The sequence below is a fragment of the Jatropha curcas genome, chromosome 2, assembly GCF_041381405.1.
Source record: "Jatropha curcas cultivar XTBG-Jc1 chromosome 2, XTBG_Jcur_1.0, whole genome shotgun sequence".
Lineage (NCBI taxonomy): Eukaryota > Viridiplantae > Streptophyta > Magnoliopsida > Malpighiales > Euphorbiaceae > Jatropha > Jatropha curcas.
In genome coordinates, this window is record NC_143152.1 from 28,383,644 (window position 1) to 28,402,441 (window position 18,798).

The 18,798-nt window shown below is 32.9% G+C and overlaps 3 protein-coding genes across 5 annotated transcripts; 2 read left to right on the plus strand and 1 right to left on the minus strand.

The window, feature by feature from the left end:
• Positions 1-1,049: 1,049 nt before the first annotated feature.
• On the plus strand, positions 1,050-2,958 carry LOC105649018 (cytochrome P450 89A2). The gene has a single exon (XM_012235536.4). It carries the CDS (start codon positions 1,230-1,232, stop codon positions 2,781-2,783), a length of 1,554 nt encoding a protein of 517 aa, XP_012090926.1. The 5' UTR covers positions 1,050-1,229; the 3' UTR covers positions 2,784-2,958.
• Positions 2,959-3,628: 670 nt separating this feature from the next.
• LOC105649020 (serine/threonine-protein phosphatase 4 regulatory subunit-like protein) lies at positions 3,629-9,485 on the minus strand. Its single transcript, XM_012235537.3, has 7 exons — positions 9,224-9,485; positions 8,569-8,649; positions 7,319-7,367; positions 7,107-7,203; positions 6,310-6,362; positions 5,388-5,450; positions 3,629-4,222 (listed from the first exon to the last, which is right to left on the minus strand). Exons 1-7 carry the CDS (start codon positions 9,322-9,324, stop codon positions 3,950-3,952), a joined length of 717 nt encoding a protein of 238 aa, XP_012090927.1. The 5' UTR covers positions 9,325-9,485; the 3' UTR covers positions 3,629-3,949.
• Positions 9,486-12,363: 2,878 nt separating this feature from the next.
• Positions 12,364-18,798, plus strand: LOC105649021 (serine/threonine-protein kinase TIO; the record flags this gene model as incomplete). Of its 3 annotated transcripts, none has more annotated exon segments than XM_089717472.1 (18): positions 12,372-12,516; positions 12,645-12,684; positions 12,903-13,017; positions 13,111-13,185; positions 13,325-13,417; positions 13,533-13,607; positions 13,743-13,835; positions 14,131-14,194; positions 14,277-14,361; positions 14,641-14,713; positions 14,802-14,870; positions 14,973-15,053; positions 15,464-15,560; positions 15,634-15,786; positions 16,489-16,627; positions 17,568-17,739; positions 18,222-18,320; positions 18,404-18,798. In XM_089717472.1, coding segments are annotated over 16 exon segments (1,853 nt in total), but the record flags the coding sequence as incomplete, so codon positions are not given.

Sequence of the window (18,798 nt, forward strand, 5' to 3'; positions counted from 1 at the left end):
AATTTAAAAAATTATTCAATTTTCTATACCTTAAAAATGAAAATTTAAATTATTATTATTATTTAATTTTAAAAATTAAAAAATTATAATTTATATATTTATTATATGAATTTAACCAATAATAAACATGAAATATTTTAATTATTTTTAGTTTTAGTTCAAATCGAATATGGAGTAATTATTTATAGATTATTAATTTTACAATCTCAAATTTAATTAAAATATATAAAACTAATTATTTATAATTAAATTTTTAAATTTAAAAAACACAAATTTTATATAACATAAAAACCGAAAAGTTGATTTAAGGTTTTGGGTCAAAATTGCAAAAATTAAATTGAATCAAAATAAAAATGTAACGTTGAAACTCTCATGGTAAAAAAAAAAAAAAATTAGAATTTTAATTTTTTTTTTTTTCAAAATTGTTAGGTTATTAAATTTTTTATTAGAAGGCAAATTTACATTTGTAAGGTTTTTAAAATAATAATTTGTCATTTTTCATTTTAAATTTTTAAGTAAATAAAATTAATAATTTTTTATTTACATGAACGAGTGATTTAATACTAAATAGACATTTTGTAGACCTACAAATCAAATTTAACGTGAGCACCAATTTGACGGAATGCTGACGGAAATTAGATGTGATAAAAAAAATAAATTTATAATATTGATGATAAAATTAAAAGAATTGACTAGAATTGATAAAAGATTAAGGATCGGGATTCTTTGTATCATTTGTGATCTATAACGAGTATTACTTATAATTGTAAATAAATAGCGCTTTTGCAGTGTATTTCCTCTCTAATTTAGAAAGATGGGAATATTGTGAGTATAAGAGAAATTTTCTATCTATTTTTTTTCCTTCAATATTTTTTTTCTCTATTTCCAAACACGACAAAATTACTCTCTTTCAATATTTTTCTCATTCATTTTATTTCTTCTAATATTTTCCCGCCATTCAAATATAGAGTTGACCTTTTTGGATATGAAGAACATTAATTTGTTCTTATCCGCACCCTTAATTTTCTTACTCTGAAATATCTCTACTGGACAAATGTCTTGTAAATCCAAATGGTCAAAGAAGTTTTCTTTTTTTGCTTTTTTCTTCATCTAAAGAGATTTTGTTTTTAGCTCATATTTGAGATTTAAAAATCTTAATCTTTGGTTATCCAGAAATACTACTGATAAACTTTCACCACCACACAGAAAAAAAGGCAAGAGGAGAGAAAATGGAAGTCTGGTTCATCATCGTTGTCTCTCTTTCTCTCTGTTTTCTCTTCAACTCCCTTTTCTCTCTTCTTAAACCCGCTCAAAAACTCCCTCCTGGACCTACTACCATTCCTATCATCGGCAATCTTCTCTGGCTTCTCAAATCCTTTTCTGAACTCGAATCCATTCTCCGCCACTTACGCCCCAAATACGGCCCTATCATTACACTCTCCGTCGGCTCTCGCCCTGCCATCTTCATCTCCACTCATTCTCTCGCCCACCAAACTCTAATCCAAAACGGTGTTGTCTTTGCTGACCGTCCACCAGCCCTTCCTGTTAGTAAAATCGTAACTTGTAATCAGCATAACGTCAGCTCTTCCTTTTACGGACCAACTTGGCGGCTTCTCCGCCGTAACCTCACTTCCGAAATCCTCCACCCCTCCCGGATAAAATCGTACTCACAAGCTCGAAAATGGGTTCTTGATATTCTAATTAGCCGTCTTAAGCCTTGTTCAAAAACTGGTGAACCCTTTCTTGTTAAGCAACATTTTCAGTACTCTATGTTCTGTTTATTAGTTCTTATGTGTTTTGGTGAGAAGCTTGAAGAAGACAAAATCAAACAGGTTGAACGAGTTCAACGTCGTGTGCTTCTAAGCTTTGATCGTTTCAATATACTGAATTTTTGGCCCAGTCTAACAAGGGTTCTGTTCTATAAGCGGTGGAATGAGTTATTGAAGGTCAAACAAGATCAAGAAAGTGTGCTGATTCCCTTAATTAGAGCAAGAAAAAATTCAAAGGTTGAAACTCGTAGTATAGATAAAGAGGATTATAACAAGAAGGTGGAAAAAGAAGAGTTTATATTATCATATGTTGATACACTTTTCGATTTGCATCTCCCAGAGGAGAATAGAAAGCTTATAGAAAGTGAAATTGCTAGTTTATGCAGTGAGTTTCTTGATGCAGGTACAGATACTACATCCACAGCTCTCCAATGGATTATGGCTAATTTAGTTAAATACCCACATATTCAAGAAAAGCTATTCCTGGAAATTAATGGGGTTGTTGGAGATGAAGAAGTAGTTAAAGAAGATTATTTACAAAAAATGTCATATCTAAAAGCAGTGATTTTGGAAGGATTAAGGCGTCACCCTCCAGGACATTTTGTGTTGCCACATGCAGTGACTCAAGATACAGTTATAGATGGGTTTGTAGTTCCTAAAAATGGTACAGTGAATTTCATGGTTGCAGAAATGGGTCGGGATCCTAAGGTGTGGGAAGATCCTATGGCGTTTAAGCCTGAAAGGTTCTTGAATAATGGAGACCAAGCGTTTGATATAACAGGAAGCAAAGAGATAAAGATGATGCCTTTTGGCGCAGGGAGAAGAATTTGTCCTGGTTATGGTTTAGCGATGCTTCATTTGGAGTATTTTGTAGCTAATTTGGTTTGGAATTTTAAGTGGATGGCTGTTGATGGAGATGATGTTGATTTGTCTGAGAAGCAAGAATTTACCGTTGTTATGAAGAATCCACTTAAAGCCCACATATCTCCAAGAATCAGGTCAGATGTCTGTTGAGGAGATTTAATTAAGGGAGATTTAGTTGTTTCTATGTATATGTATAATGTATGGAAGGAAGTTTAGCATTGGAAGTGCTTGTTAGTCTCTAGTGGGTTAAGCTCCTCTGCTAATATTATTACATAATTGTCTTTTTGAGAATCAAAAGAATAAGATTAATTACTTGCATAATAAATTTATATGCATGATTAATTTTGTACGAGGTGTTAATTATCATCTAATGGATGTTTTAGGGCTTAAAAATGTTGAAGCTTGATTCTATAATTTTAATAAAAAAAAAAATGGTTGGAGCTTGATTTCAGTTCATTGTAAAATTACTTATTTGTATGAATTTATTAGCTCGGGTTTAAAATTGACAAGGTATCCATTTAAAGTTTCCATCATTGGATCACTTGTTTTCAATTATCTAGTAATTCAATAACAAAAATACAAATAATTAATAGCAAAATAATCTACAAGGAGGTGGTCAAGTATAAGTTTACTTCTGGAAAAACAATTAATAACAAAATAAAAAAAAAATAGTATAAAAAAAAAAAGGTTTACAAGCACGCTGCAGTACTGCAAATCATGAATTAATATTAACTAGTTCCATCAAACCGACTCAAATTCTTGGACGCTTCTTACTTAAATCTTCAATTTTGAAGAGAGAAATATTCTTGTTTCTTCTATCCATGGTCCGTGCAACCTTCAAAATGTGCCTTACTAAAATATCAAGATTACCGGTATTAAAGCAATTTATTACAAAAAAAAAAAAAAAAAAAAAAGTAACAAAGTATTAGGTTTATTTTTATCTAAAAAGATTTGTTAGGTTAAATTGCTTATTATATATAAATAAAATAAATAAATAAATAAAAATAATCTCCAGCTCCATATAGTTCAGGTCATAGCAATGGCAACAAAAAATGTTTCCACACGAGCCATGTGTCAATTACAAGGAGAAAAGTATAAATACATCATTCAAGTGAGATACATTAACCGGAATGTTCTAATTCCATGTCACATAGATCTAAGCTTGTGGCTCACTGCTGCTAACCTAAGGATAGGAACATAATGAGGCCAACCACATCGTCCAACTTATAGTCTCTCACTCTCACAGGTCACAGCAAAGCAGCTAATGGATCCATGAACTATTAAAAGAAGTTGAAGCCAAAAACAATAACCCAAATTTATGAATTTTCAGTTGGCGTAGGATTTGGCTCTGATGATCCAACTATTTCTTCAAAGGCTTCCATGTCAATGGTCATATCATCATCAATGTCCGCCTCCTGTACCTCAGCCATTATTTCATCCCCGTCTCCGACCATAGGTTGAACTCCATTTTGTGTTGAACTGGGTTGTAGCTGTGATTCATCACATGCCTTATCTACTTCATCTGGCTTTTGCATTGCTTGCGGATAAGGATCGGTGCAAACAGTTAATGTAGATGTCACCAAAAGATTCTGCAAATAGGTTCAGTGTTGGTAAAAATTTGAGTCAGACATCGAATGAAAATGCTAATTCTGAAAAACTATTGAACTTCTTTGACATTGCAAACTTTTTTTGTTTTTGCTTTTCTTAGCGCTATTATAGACCACGCATGCAAACTAGTCAATGTTAGGACTTCACAAATTTTAATTTTTGTCATCCTACTTCCATAACTAACTAATACTAAAGTTTTAGATAATGGGCCTAACACAAAATATTAGAAGCCATCAAACTAGAAGTGAAATCATTAGATAAAGAGACTATAGTAATGAGCTAACATACTAATAATTTCAAATTTTCAGCATGATAGACTTTTTACTCTTGCAAGTTGCAAGTTTCATCTATAAATATTCACACACTTGGGGACTCACCCAGCTCAATCTTCAAAAACAGGGGCTTGGAATGGTGGTTTTGTCCCTAGCACAATCAAGGCTATCTCCAAATAAAACAGGCTTGAAAAATGACCCAAGGCTATTTTGCCAAAATTACACTTCCTTTTTCTATATATTTAAGCAGTTGGAACAGGCCATTGAACGGGTCTATTTTCATCTAATGGGCATCAGATAAAAGGTTGCTAGCTTTAAGCCTCATAAAGCATGGACACCATGCATTTATAATCACCATGCATCGTTCGAAAAGTTTAGCTAGTAAAATCACAATGCATTGTCTCAATAAACCAGGAATCAAATCCCACTCACATCAACAACAGAATAGACATGTTAAGTAAGAGTAAGAATACCTCCTCTAGAAAATAGCCATTGAAAAAACAAATGCAAAGATATACAACATACTGAACATCCTATTTAGCACAATGGACATGACATTTCATCTAACCAATGGGACAGGCAAAAGTAGCATAAGAAACAATTTATTTAGAGCAGAACTTGTTCAGAAACTTGAGAGATTCAACCAATCAAATCCCAATGTTCAACAAAGTGTAGACAAGGATAATGGCACAAAGAATCCATAAATAAAAATATTCAAGACAATCAAAACAGAGATTCTACTGATGACAGTGAAAATGTTAGTACAAACTCCTATAATTTATCATGAAACAGAGTACTTGATGCATGACGCTGACTATAATGTCAAATCAACAGAAGGTAAATAATTTATTGAAGGGAACTTAAGATAGCACACCTTTTCTAGTGCCAGGGCAGCTTTTGAGAGGTTGGGATAGATACTTCTAGCAGCCAATAGGATCTGTAAAATATAAAATGAATATGATATCATATAATGATATTTGATGCCCGTTAAGCGACAAAGTAAAAGTGAAAGGATAAAATGGATACAAAAAAATTAAAAGAGAAGCAGAGTTGTCAAATACAATTACTGTATTATATGCTTGTAATATTTGCTTACTTATCAACATATCTTGAAGGAGAGAAAAAAATAAAGGGAAAAGGCACTAGTAGTTGGAATCAAATAAATAGCGTTAGCAGGTAATTCATGATAGACAAGAAACTTAAAGTCATATATTTTTGTGAACCCCTAAGGCTCTAACTCTTGAAAAAGGGCTTAGTTTATATATTTAATGTTAGGAGTCAAAGCATTCCACAGCCCCATAGAAACAAGCATGCAAAGTACAGCCTTCGATTCTTAAACTAGAAGAACACGACAACGAACGTAAGGACAAATTACACACTGCAACATATAATCACCCTTACACTCTTAAAGAGTTCATAATTCTGACAGTGTCCTAGTACTAAACATTTCTCTAACTTTCAGACAAAGGGACTTTCTTAGGATAAACAGTTTCAGTTTTCTCCCTAAAGCCAGGTACAGGAATCAAAGTATAAGCTGCCATATCATTGTCCAAACTGATATATCATAGGTTTTGCATGCATCATGAGAATCAATCAAACTGCAATACTCCTGCTCATTGCAAGTGTGGAAACTAGAATGAAGATCTTCACGAGTTTAGATGATGACCAAAAGTCACAACTCAAAAGTTGCAAAAGATTTATGATTAATCAATGTGGATAAGAACTCACTATATAGAGAAATCGTTAACCTAGAGAGAGAGAGAGAGAGAGAGAGAACATAAGATAAAAATAATCACCTCACAAAGTCTCTGCAGGGTAAATGGAGGTCCTTCATCAAAACTATGAAGAGCTGCAGAGGAGGAAAAAAAAATATTAAAAGTAGTTTCAAAAGAAAAAAATAACCTATAATTTACAAATTTTATATAACTTATCAACTGGCCAAACCATCTACAGGGAGTTTGCCAAAAGCTACTTTTGCTGGGGAGAACAACCCCAAATGGATCCATGGCCCCAAGGATATTGCAATAATCAGAGAGCCAGCAAGGCTACTAGTTAAATCATATATAGCACTATGGTTTTGTTGTTTGGTCAGATTAATCAATTACTGGTTGCTTCAACTTGTAAATGTCAATTCTTACTCCAGTTTTCTATTTGTCTTCCCTTGCTGAAAATTTATGGTATTAAGGAATTTTACCCAAAGGCTGAATTGCATGGAAGCAACCACTCATATTTTCACCATGAAGGCTGAAGGATCATACCTCAGTCCTAAAGGAAAATGGTTCCACAACACAACAGTAAGGTCAAGCCATAAAACCTCACTGTTTCATGTGCTGTCTAGAGAATTACTTCAGGTTTTTATCCAAGGGCAATAACGTTTTCAAGAAAAAACTAATAATGCTTGGATGCATAAAGCCCCAAGCATGCTGCATGGCCATGTGATCATGCAGATTCATCGAAGCCAAGTTCAGCACTCTAATTGAGACTTGGATTATCATGACGTTATCCCACTTCTTGACATTCATAATTTCAAATTTCATCATGTTGCCTAAGTCCATGATTATAGACAGCAAGAAGCAATGTATATTAGAATTACCTTCATCCAACCTTTTCACTAGTTCTGGATAAGTTTCTCCTAATGAGGCATTCTGCCCCTCACTAGTCATTTTCGCCTCAGGATACTCTGACAGAACCTTCATGAATTAAAAAGATGAAAAGTGAGTATGGTCATCAACAAACCAATAATGGAGATAATGATGCACACTGTAAAGAAATAAGAGAACTACATGCTAGCATACCTCCCCATACCTGCTTCAGATAAAAGGATATCATGCTCTTCAATTTTTCCCAATCATGCCTAACATACAAATCATGAAATAAATAAGCACCAGTCCAAGCTAAATCTTAATGGTCAGTACCTAACCTCTAATTTCCTCAAATCTGTGGTTGTAAAATAAAAAACAAGAATAACTGAGCAACTACCATAGTATAACATGCCTAAAACTAAAAGCATAAGTTAGATAGCCGAAAAGGCTATCAATATCTTATAAAGAATCCAAGAAAAGACCTTTTTTTGTAGCTTCAAAAGAACCTCTTCAGAAGCATTGGCAGTTGGAACATCATCCAGAAGCAAATATTATTTTCAAAAACTAAATAAACACTAAAGAATGAACTAAAAATTTTCTTGCATCCACCTATAGGGAAAATATGGTAGGAAAAATAGCGAACAGCATTTTGATGATCGTTGTACAAGTTGAAAACATTGCGAAGCTATTGAGTTTGGCAATGACAGAGAAGATATTTCCCTAAGAAAGGGTATAGTTGCTAGAACGGAGAACCTAAGCAACTTGATCTTAAATCCTTGATCCCACGAGTTCTCTTATAATTTCAGGAGATAAGAAAACGAAGAACAAAATGGACATTATTAAGCAAGTAAAGGTTCTCATTATTCAAATGATAGTTATATTAGTTGATGTGTTTGCATAAATACTAAGAGCATAACAAAAAGAAAATCATCTATCAGGTATTGAAAAAATCATATAGAATCTTCTCATATCATTACAGGATTTCTAAGAATAATGATATTTGTCTAAAATTATACCCAGAACTTGTCTAAACTTCGAATTAGTAGTTGATCTAGCCATGAGAGGGAATATGCTAAAGCTGATACTTTCGACATTCACATTTTAGGCAATTGACAGGCTATGCTGAATGGAATCAGAGTAATCAACTACTGTTTCAATATCAAACCCAATCGATACAGCAGAATACAATGACAGAGCAAAGATAAAAATTAGTATATGCATGCAGGAGTACTGGGGAAAAAAAAAATACAGTTTTGGAAAAACATCGGTCCTGCTGTATCAGGGCAATGTCAGAAAAAACTTGAGACATTTTTAACACATACATAGACACATGCAAGCAAGTAGATGCAAATCAAAATGTACCAATCTTCATCCGCAAATTGTTTGTGTTGTGTCTTAACTAGAGGGGAAAAAAAAAAAAAGCCAAACCTCATCATGCAAATCAATAAGGGCTAAATTAAGCCAAATGCATACCAAAATTTTCCAGTGGATGCAATTACTTCAAGAATGCCTCTTATTTCTTCTTCGGCAATCCCTGGCTTGGGTTCTGCACCTCTAAATTTCCAAGCAAAACACGACTTCAGTACACTAAAAGTTGTAAAATCCCCATGCGTTCACAAAAACTACTTCATTTTACAAAAATTTAACAAAAAGAGGAGAGTGGGGAAGCAGTAAGAGCAACAACCAACAAGAAGTTTTCAACAACATTCCTCAAAACCTTTCACGTTTATCTTAATTGAAGTCCTACTAAAACAGGAAGCCATCTTTTAGGATGTTTTTTTCCAAACTGATAAGGTTGTATAAAAATTTCATCTCATTATAATTTCCCATTTCCCTTGCATGATTGGTTCTAATTTCATTACTAAAAATCTTTTTGATCTACATCTTAGTCAGTGTAAAAAGAACAGTAAGCATTCCACAGAAAGGCTCAACCAAAATCCCATCCTAACAGTAAGGTCAAAACTAGAGACAACTGAACCTACCATTAATAACACCCGACATTGATGCAAGAGTAGGTATAAAGGGGAACAGTTTGATTTCTAGCTAAAGAAGTGAAATAAGATCGTAGAAAATAACCTAAACGCCTACTACTTCTAAAACCGAACGGTATGAAGCAAGAAGCACTTACCCGTGATTTAAGGAATTAGAGGCCGTATTATCTTGAAGGTGGTCGGCATCGTTGGGTAGCGGGACTGGTTGGTCGGAATTTTCAGTTGACGGCATCGCCATTCGAAGCTTTTCACCTGCTACGGATTACAGTAGAGATATTTTAACAAACCCGATGGCCCATCCGGCACTGCCTTCTTACCCTAATGACCTGATCTTTTCGCAAAGCGCATTTGAAGGGTATTTTCGAAAAATGATAATCTGACTATATTTCAATAAGTTTTTTTAAAGCGTCAAGAGATTAATTAATTGTTGGCATAGCTGACGGGCTCCATTAGACATCTTTCAAATCTAATTGAGTGGCTAAGAATTTAAAATAAAATATAATTCACCTTTTTTTTATTTTTGAAACTAACCTTTTTTTGAATACTGTGGATGACCAGATAACTATATATTTTACATTCATTGGGGAAGGAGAGTGGAAGTAAAATAAGTATATAAAATAAAACTATTCATTTTACCTTTTTTTCTGCATTTTTGTTTAGATTGATGTAAAATAATTTTATTTTTATTATTATTCATGAATAGTAACTCTTTCACTAAATTATTTATTATTTTTACTCCATTTTGGTAGAAAAATTGTACAATATAAAATATATTATTTTATACCTCCTTTTATATTTTTATCCAAACCAAATAGGTAATTTAAAAATCTCAAAATAATTTATCCTCTATTTTACATCCGGTCATGTTTTGCCGCCATCCAAAATATTAATCTCGGACATTAACATTGAAAAATCCACTCCATATGTGCACAGTAATAATAATTATTTTTAATAGTTGTTAGCAAATAAGCAGTGACTATTACTTGATTAGTAACAAGTACTTGCTTCGAATCATAATTTTGGTCTTATTTTCTCTTTTCATATGTTATGAATTATTGTCATATTTTTCAGTAAAAAAATATTGTCATATTTATTAGAAATAAACAATATTTAAAGTTTACTATTTTATTTTTATTTAATGTATTTCTTTATTAAGAAATGTAATAGTATTTTCATTAATTAAATCTTTATATAAATAAAATTGAAATATCAACCCTTAATTTTCTAAAAAAAATATTTTTAATTATAGTTTGATTAATTTAATAACACTTAATTTTAGTAGAATACCAAACAAGACTATATTAGCAAATGGTAAAGTACAAAATTATTTAAAGTGGAATATTAACACAATGGTATAGAACTCATTTATTTTTTCTTGTATAATTGGAAGGTTTAATCCCAGAGGTTTTTGGCCCTCCCAGCAGAATGCGTTTAGTATAATCGAAAAGTTTAATTCCGGAGATTTTTGGCTTTCTCAGCAAAGTGCATTTCGTATAGCCGGGAGGTGGTATAATCGAGAAATTTAATTCCAGTGGTTTTTGGCCTATCAGCAAAGTGCATTTGGTATAGTCGGGAGGTGGTATGACCGACAGGTTTAATCTCAGTGGTTTTTGACTTTATTAGCAAAGTGAATTTGGTATAGCTGGAAGGTGGTGTGACCGAGAGGTTTAATTCCGGTGGTTTTTTGCTATCCCAACAAAGTGCATTTGGTACTAGCCGGGACGTGGTATAATCGAGATGTTTAATCTCGATGGTTTTTGGCTCTATCAACAAAGTGCATTTGGTATAGTTTTTTGGCTTTATCAGCAAAGTGCATTTGGTATAGCTGGAAATGGTATGACCGAAAGGTTTAATCCCTGTGGTTTTTGGCTCTCTTAGCAAAGTACATTTGGTATAACCGGGAAGTAGTATAACTAAGAGGTTTAACCCAATGGTTTTTGGCTGCCCTAGCAAAGTGCATTTTGGTATAATTGGAAAGTTTAATTCATGTGATTTTTGGCTCTTTCAGCAAAATGCATTTGATATGGCCAGGAGATAGTATAACTGGAAGGTTTAATCCTGGTAATTTTTTGCTCTTCCAGTAAAGTGCATTTGGTTTAATTTTGGTGGTTTTTCGCTTTCGTAGCAAAGTGCGAGAGGTTTAATCCCGGTGGTCTTTAGATTCCCAACAAAGTGCATTTGGTATAACCTAGAGGTTTAATTCTGGCGATTTTTGGCTCTTCTAATAAAATGCATTTGATATAGTCAATAGGTGGTATAAACGAGAGTTTAACCCCGATAGTTTTTTGTTCTCCTAGCAAAATGAGGCTTAATCCTAATGGTTTTTTTTGCTCTTTTCACTAAAATGCGTTGATTACCTCAATTAACACCTTATTGGTTTTAGAATTCAATTTTTAATTTTAATAAATAGTAATTGTCTAGAATAATACTCTATGTATAACTAATATATACTCTTCATTTCAAAATTTTTAATATTTTAAATACTACTAATTAATAACAAAAATACACATAAAAATTTGAAATAAATTTCAAACTAATACATCATTCTTAAATACAATAAATGAAAAATGAATTTTTACATAAAACTGAATCGTAAATTGATGAATTATATGTCTATTTTTTAAAATTAATTATATGTATATTTATTTCAAATACTAATACTAATGCTAATATTAAAACTCTGTTTACTTTTGTAAAATAATTTGCACGAGCATATTTTACATAATTTTTTGTTGTTTGGGCATTCAAGAAAATAAGTCAACAGAAAATATTATTCTAGTCAAAGGAAAACTAAATCATTTTTTAAGAAAATAACTTTTCATTTTCGAGTGAGTAAAGCATTTTTAAGATATTGATAAACCTTATAAATTCATATTTTTGTAATTTATTAATCATCGTAGTCACTATTCCAATCACCATTTACTACTGATTACCACCACCACTCACCGATGACTTTCATAATTTACATTTTTTCTTGCATTATTCTCATATTTAATAATAAAATTTTTAAATTATAAAATTTATATTATTATTAATATTTTTTATGATTGCATAAGATAAAATTTTTAATATTTTTAACTAATTTTCAATATTACAACTAAATAACCGAAAATAAGTCATTTTAAGGAAATAAAGTATCATAATACTACTAATTCAATTTAAAACAAAGCAGTTCTATAGTTTAATTCTTTTTTATGGTAAGAAAGAAACTACTGTATCGTGTGAGGAAAAATTGCAAACCAAGGACGTAACGGTACTGAAATAAACAACGAGCATTTTCAAATAAATAGGAGCGGGAAAAATTCATTTTCTCTCTCTCTCGGTACGCATTTCAAAATTCTGTCTCTCTCTAAACTCTTTTTCGCTACCTCTCCTCCTCTCTGTAAATCCGCTTCTCCAGATTTATTTTTCGCTTTGCAACTCGACTGAGGTATTCTCCTCGATATTGCCTCTCAATGCTCTTTTGCTCTGTTTTCACTAGATTTTACTTTATTTTTTTAAAGCTCAGTAGCATTTAATATCAGAAATTAACTGCAAAATGGTATTAACTATATTTAGGGTTTCACCAGGGACAGTGTTCACATTGCTTTCGCCGCTGGTAAATCGAGAATTGTTTACACATTTTTTGTTTTAACTTGAATTTGATCGAGATCTTAGACCTCATTTATTGAATTGCTTTCTTGGTGAAATTATAGTTTCGGCAACAATTTGCTTTAATTATGGTGTGAATGTAAACAAAGCTGGTTTCTAAAAATTGTTGCAGCTAAATCTGATATTGTTGAGTTTTTCCTTTTTCCTGTTTTTGTGGATGAACAGACAGAATTTTTGTAGATAATAGAAAATGGGAGTGGAAAACTACCACGTGATAGAGCTAGTAGGTGAGGGCTCGTTTGGGAAAGTGTATAAAGGCAGGCGCAAGTACACAGGCCAGGTAAATTTTGTATTTTACTTTTTTTAAAAAGGTATGTTCTATTAATTTGTATTTTTTTTTCTTTAATCTTGGCGTTGTTGTTGTTGTTGATAGACTGTTGCGATGAAATTCATTATGAAGCATGGGAAAAGTGAGAAGGATATTCATAATTTGAGACAGGAAATTGAGGTACTCATATTCTAGACTGATAAACTTTGGCCAATGGTCGTTCTCTCTTGGGAAGTTATTCTTTTTGCTTGACATTTTCTTTAATAGTTTTATATTAATTTTTATTGCTGCTTTATGCTTAATATCTCGAATGTGGTAGATTCTAAGAAAGCTGAAGCATGAAAATATTATTGAAATGCTTGATTCCTTTGAAAGCCCCCAGGAATTCTGTGTTGTCACAGAATTTGCGCAGGTAATTACCTCCTTTCTTTTGACTATCTTGGAATGGCTTACAACCACAAAAGGAAAAAAAAAGGGAAAAAAGATAGTATTCTGGGACTAGCTGATGGCATTTGCCCAATACGCAGGGTGAGCTATTTGAGATACTAGAGGATGATAAGTGCCTCCCCGAAGAACAGGTTCAAGCAATTGCAAAGCAGTTGGTATTTTTCCCTCCAATTAGAAAAAATTATCGCCTATTGATTTGGTCTAGCTGGCTTTTTTTTTTTTTTTTTTTTTTTTTGAGTTTATTAGCTATAATATTCTGGACTCCAACTTTCTGCTGTTCAATCTTACAGGTGAGAGCACTGCATTATTTGCATTCTAACCGTATCATCCATCGGGACATGAAACCACAGAACATACTCATTGGTGCTGGGTCAATTGTTAAGGTTGGAACTTAGACGAGTTGCTGTATTCAAGGGGCCCAGTTTATTTGCTCGAGTACTCTCATATTATTGTGTGCTGCCCATGTAGTGAATGCTACTACAACCTCTTGATTATATAATATATGCAGACATTTTCTGTTTATTTATGAAGATTATTTCTCATGTTTTAATCTCTAAATGAATTCATCAAGCATTTTACAGTTTCTAGTAAAATATCCTATTGTCCCGTTCTATAATTAAAGGCTAGGTTTTCATCAAGTGTTGTGATCTTGTGTATACCCTTTTTTATCTGCCACAGCTTTGTGATTTTGGATTTGCACGTGCCATGTCCACAAACACTGTGGTTTTACAGTCCATAAAAGGTTTGGCTGATATCTTTGTGATGAACATTCCACTTTGTAGACGTTACTACTCGGCTGAATTTGCTTTTATATTTGGTTCCAGGAACTCCATTGTACATGGCTCCGGAGTTGGTAAGGGAGCAACCATACAATCACACTGCTGATTTATGGTCCCTTGGAGTGATATTGTATGTGCATGTTCTCTCTCTATCCTGTATATATGGGGAACTGGCGAAGTCTATTTAATCTAGACTTTGATCGAGTTAATTGTGAAACAAAAATTTTCATCATAATTACATTTGTTTTGCAAAGGTTCCTAGTTAAATTTTGGTTTGAATAAACAACTTTCAGATACATTTCAAATGACCATATAAATGTGCACAGTCAATCATTTGAGTTAGGTTTTTATCTTTCTTGTACCTTGATTTACATACATAATCATACCTAATGCGTCATGGTTTTAACAGGTATGAATTATTTGTTGGTCAGCCCCCATTTTATACAAATTCAGTTTATGCACTCATCCGGCACATTGTTAAGGTGCATTTGCTTGAACTCTTTTGAGTTAACTTAAGCTTTATGACCAGGTGTGTGAAAGTAGCAGCTAATGTTATGTGTGATATCCCAGGATCCAGTAAAATATCCCGATGATATGAGTCCCAATTTCAAAAGCTTTTTGAAGGGATTGCTCAGTAAGGTTGTTCTATACCTCCCCTTGTGGATGATTACTATCAATTTGAATTTTGATATTAAAATTGGTCCTAGATTTTATTTATTTATTTATTTTTTTGCAACACAGGTACCGCAAAATCGATTGACTTGGCCTGCTCTTCTTGAACACCCATTTATTAAGGAAACCTCGGATGAAATGGAAGCCAGGGTAATGTTATTCCATACATGCTCTTAGTTTCACATTTTCATTCATCTTTTTCTTCAATTTGTAAGTTTAGAAAGTACAATCTTGCTAGTCTCACTCATAAAAGTAGGAAACCTTAGTTTCACTCACACTTTCATTCTACCTTTTTCTTCGATTTTTAAAGGTTAGAAAGTATAATTTTACGGATCTCACTCGTAAAAGCATCACGCCTATCAAGAATGATTTCGGAGCACAATCAACAATAAATGACTCTTTTTCAGCTATCTATAACATGAGCTTGCATATTTCATATCTATCTATCTACATATATATATATATATATATATATATATATACACACACACATATACATACATTTCAAAAATGCTTTGTTGTAGATTATAGAATTATAGTATTCGGTGAAATATCTTCAGGAAATGCGTGCTGCAACTGCTGCAGCCAGGGGATGTGATGCAGCATGGAAGGGTGAAGTCCAAGCATCAACTGTTTTGGCTGTCTCCAGTCCAGAGGGTATGGCTTTCGCTAGATGCTTAGTAGTTCTAAATTTCAGTGGCTTAAAATATCATCAATTACCTTCTTGCAGGTAGAAATAATTCTGCTGCTGCTCTTGAGAATTGTAATGCTCCGAAGCCTCATAATGATTCTAAACTGAATAGTCCTAGTGTAGCCACAACCAATTCTGCACCACATGAAGAATTCCCTGGATTTGCAAGTCCTAATGATGCTAAACAGTCGGGTTGGTGAAGTATTTCTAGCAATAGTATAAATTACATTCATTTTTTTCATTTGAATTTTTGAAAAAGAAATTTGCCTTTTTTATTTTTGTAAGAGAACTCTGTATGATCTCTTTTTCTACCCAGTCTTGCATTGATCTCCTACATCATAAGTTGATACCAGATGGACAATTTTAACTATAAATTTCAAGCCAATTGAAAAGTCATAAATATCTGAATTTTGCAGTTTCTTGGTTTGTTCAGTTCTTTATCATAGCCGATGTATCCCTTTGGTTGTTTGGATGTTGAATCTGATGTTAGCTAAGTTTGTAGTTGCTCATAAAACAGTAGACTAGACCTGGTTTTGACTTATATTAATGCAAACCCCTCTTTCTGGTAATTTGTATATAGTCATATATGTAATTACATAGAGTTATATCAAGTTATCCTATTCAAAAAGAGGAGAAGGGCTTGTAATCTTTTTAATGATGTTTTGGTGGTTTCTCCCTTGCTTGATGACACTACATAGATATTTTTAACATCAAAAGAGTAAACCTCTCGCATTTAGGGAATTATGGTTGTGTGTGCACTTTTGTGCATGACTTGTGCAGTGTATTTTTATTAATTATCAAACCTGGTAATTATTCCCTTCATTAATTCAGATGTTGCATTAAACCATTTTGATGTGGAAATCGAAAGTGTAATTACATCTTGTTTCTCTTCAGGTAGCCAAGCATTAGACAGATTGGAAAACAACTCCCGCACTGTTAAAGGTGCACAAATGATTGGTCAAGATAATGAAGCATTAGCACTTGTTTTGCTACCATTAAAAAGATGGTCAAAAGAATCCCAACATTCTTGCAGGTTAAATTGTGTTACTTTCTCATCATCATTTGATTATATTTAAAAGTTGTTGGCCTTTTCTATTTTTTAGCCTAGGCAAAAAATAAGCTCTAATTTGTGCCTTACTTTCTAGAAAAGTTAGTAAAAGGACCATGTGCATGCCCTACTTCCTACATGAGGCCTTTTAAATTAAAGGGAAAAAAAAAATACACAACAGCATTTGAAACATTACATGCTTTTGGAAACATGCCATTGGGTAATAGGCATGATTGCACTCAAACATTCTATATTTTATTTTTGGAAGAATGTGAAACAATAATAGCTAGAGTGATTTTTTTATTTATAAAAATTCACAAGATGGAATGGTTTTGATAATTTATTCTCAGTTGTTATAATGGCTTAAGTCTTTTAATAATGGTCTGCCTCTATGGTTTCTAAATGAAACTGTGGAGTATTACTTGGACAAGTAAAAATGTGCAATTCTATGGTGATGCCATATTTACCACATCTAAAAACTTGCGTCAGTACAGTTGCACACTTAGACAACTTTCTTGAGTCTCAACCAGAAAGCCATATTCTTTACCCTAGGTGAAACTCATCAAGAACACTTACATTTGCACCTGCATGAAATAAAGCAATAGCATTTGTTTACAAGTTAACCCTATGAAAAGTCATATACATGTGCTAAGTTGGAGATTATTTTATAACAAGTCCAAAAAATTAGTCAAAGCAAAGATTGGGATAGTAGTCTAGCAATGAGTACCTGAATTAGAAAGCAGGCACTGGACAATGGAAATTGTAGTTTTGACCTTTGTGATACTTCATTACATATATTCTGCCACCTCTCACTAATCTTGTACGTGTATTCTTGGTTTTAGTGTCTTAGTTATTTGTATGATGGCTTGTATTTAAAAAGTAGCCTATTAATTGAGACATTAAATTGCTTTTCAAACACATTCAGGGATCAGGATCTTCCTACTTCAAACCAGTCACTGAAAATTCTTTCAAACTTAGCTGCAGCTGGCGCAATCCAGTCTAGCGGGTTACTTGATGAAATACTATGTGAACTTCTTGACTTCACTGCTGTTATAATCAGCTTGAAATCCGTGGAACTCAATGATTTAATTGCAAAGGTATTTTACAGCTGGAGTTCATTTTGAAGCCCAAAGTCTTTTCCCTTTTTAATATACTCATGCCTATATTTCAATGATAATTAGTGTTGGATTATTGCATATTTCTTTTGGGTTGACAAAATTATCATGATTGTAATTAGATTATAAGTTATGATCTATGTTCTTTTACATTATGTACTTCAGTATTTTTCATATTTTGTATGCCAGTTGTAAATACTGTAAGAGACAATTTTGAAGTTCAGGCTTCTTTTCAGTATTGCATTCCCTTCTTTCACTTAGATATTTCTTCTCCTTTCCTCACAGGTTTGGAATTACTATTGTTTTCTACTAATTTTTTCCAAATTTTGACTGCATAAATTTGGAAATGATTATCATTATTGAAAAAGCTGGATGTCTTCAATTGCCATGCACTGTGAATGGTTGATTTTTCATGTCTAAGGATTAGCAGTGACCGACATAATTCTAATTTCTTAATTACGCAGAGTTTTGCTATTATGAAACAATCATTAGACAAAAGAGGTGGTGGTATTGGAGCTTCATATTTCACCCATTGGGTTGCCTTGATTGAAATTTTTGCACAGGTATTATGTCCTTATACATAATGTTATTTCTTCCACCTATAAATGCCCTTATTCTCAGTTTTCTGATGATGACAAATGCATAGGTTGTTGGTTGCAATGAGGACAACTCTGGAAGAGTACTGTATGAGGCCACTGCTTGCGTTACAGTTGTGTTATCAACAGTAGCCAAGGGTCTCAAATTAACTTCATGTTCTGAAGCAGTTTCTACTCCGGTTATGAATGAAACAATGAAGCGAATTTTGGATCATGCTAAGACATGTGGATTGGTCGAACATTTATGCCTTTGCTTGGTAACAACAGGCTCAAGCCTTATTTCAGGTTCTTCAAACATGTTGCGTGCTGCTTGTGAAGCTTGTAGAGCTATCTGGTCATTGATAGATGCGGTGGAAACTCTTTTTATGAAAGCAAATGTTTATTTATTTCCATTAAATTCTTTGCGGAGTCATTCTTTAATCCAACTTGACATTCGAGATCAAGA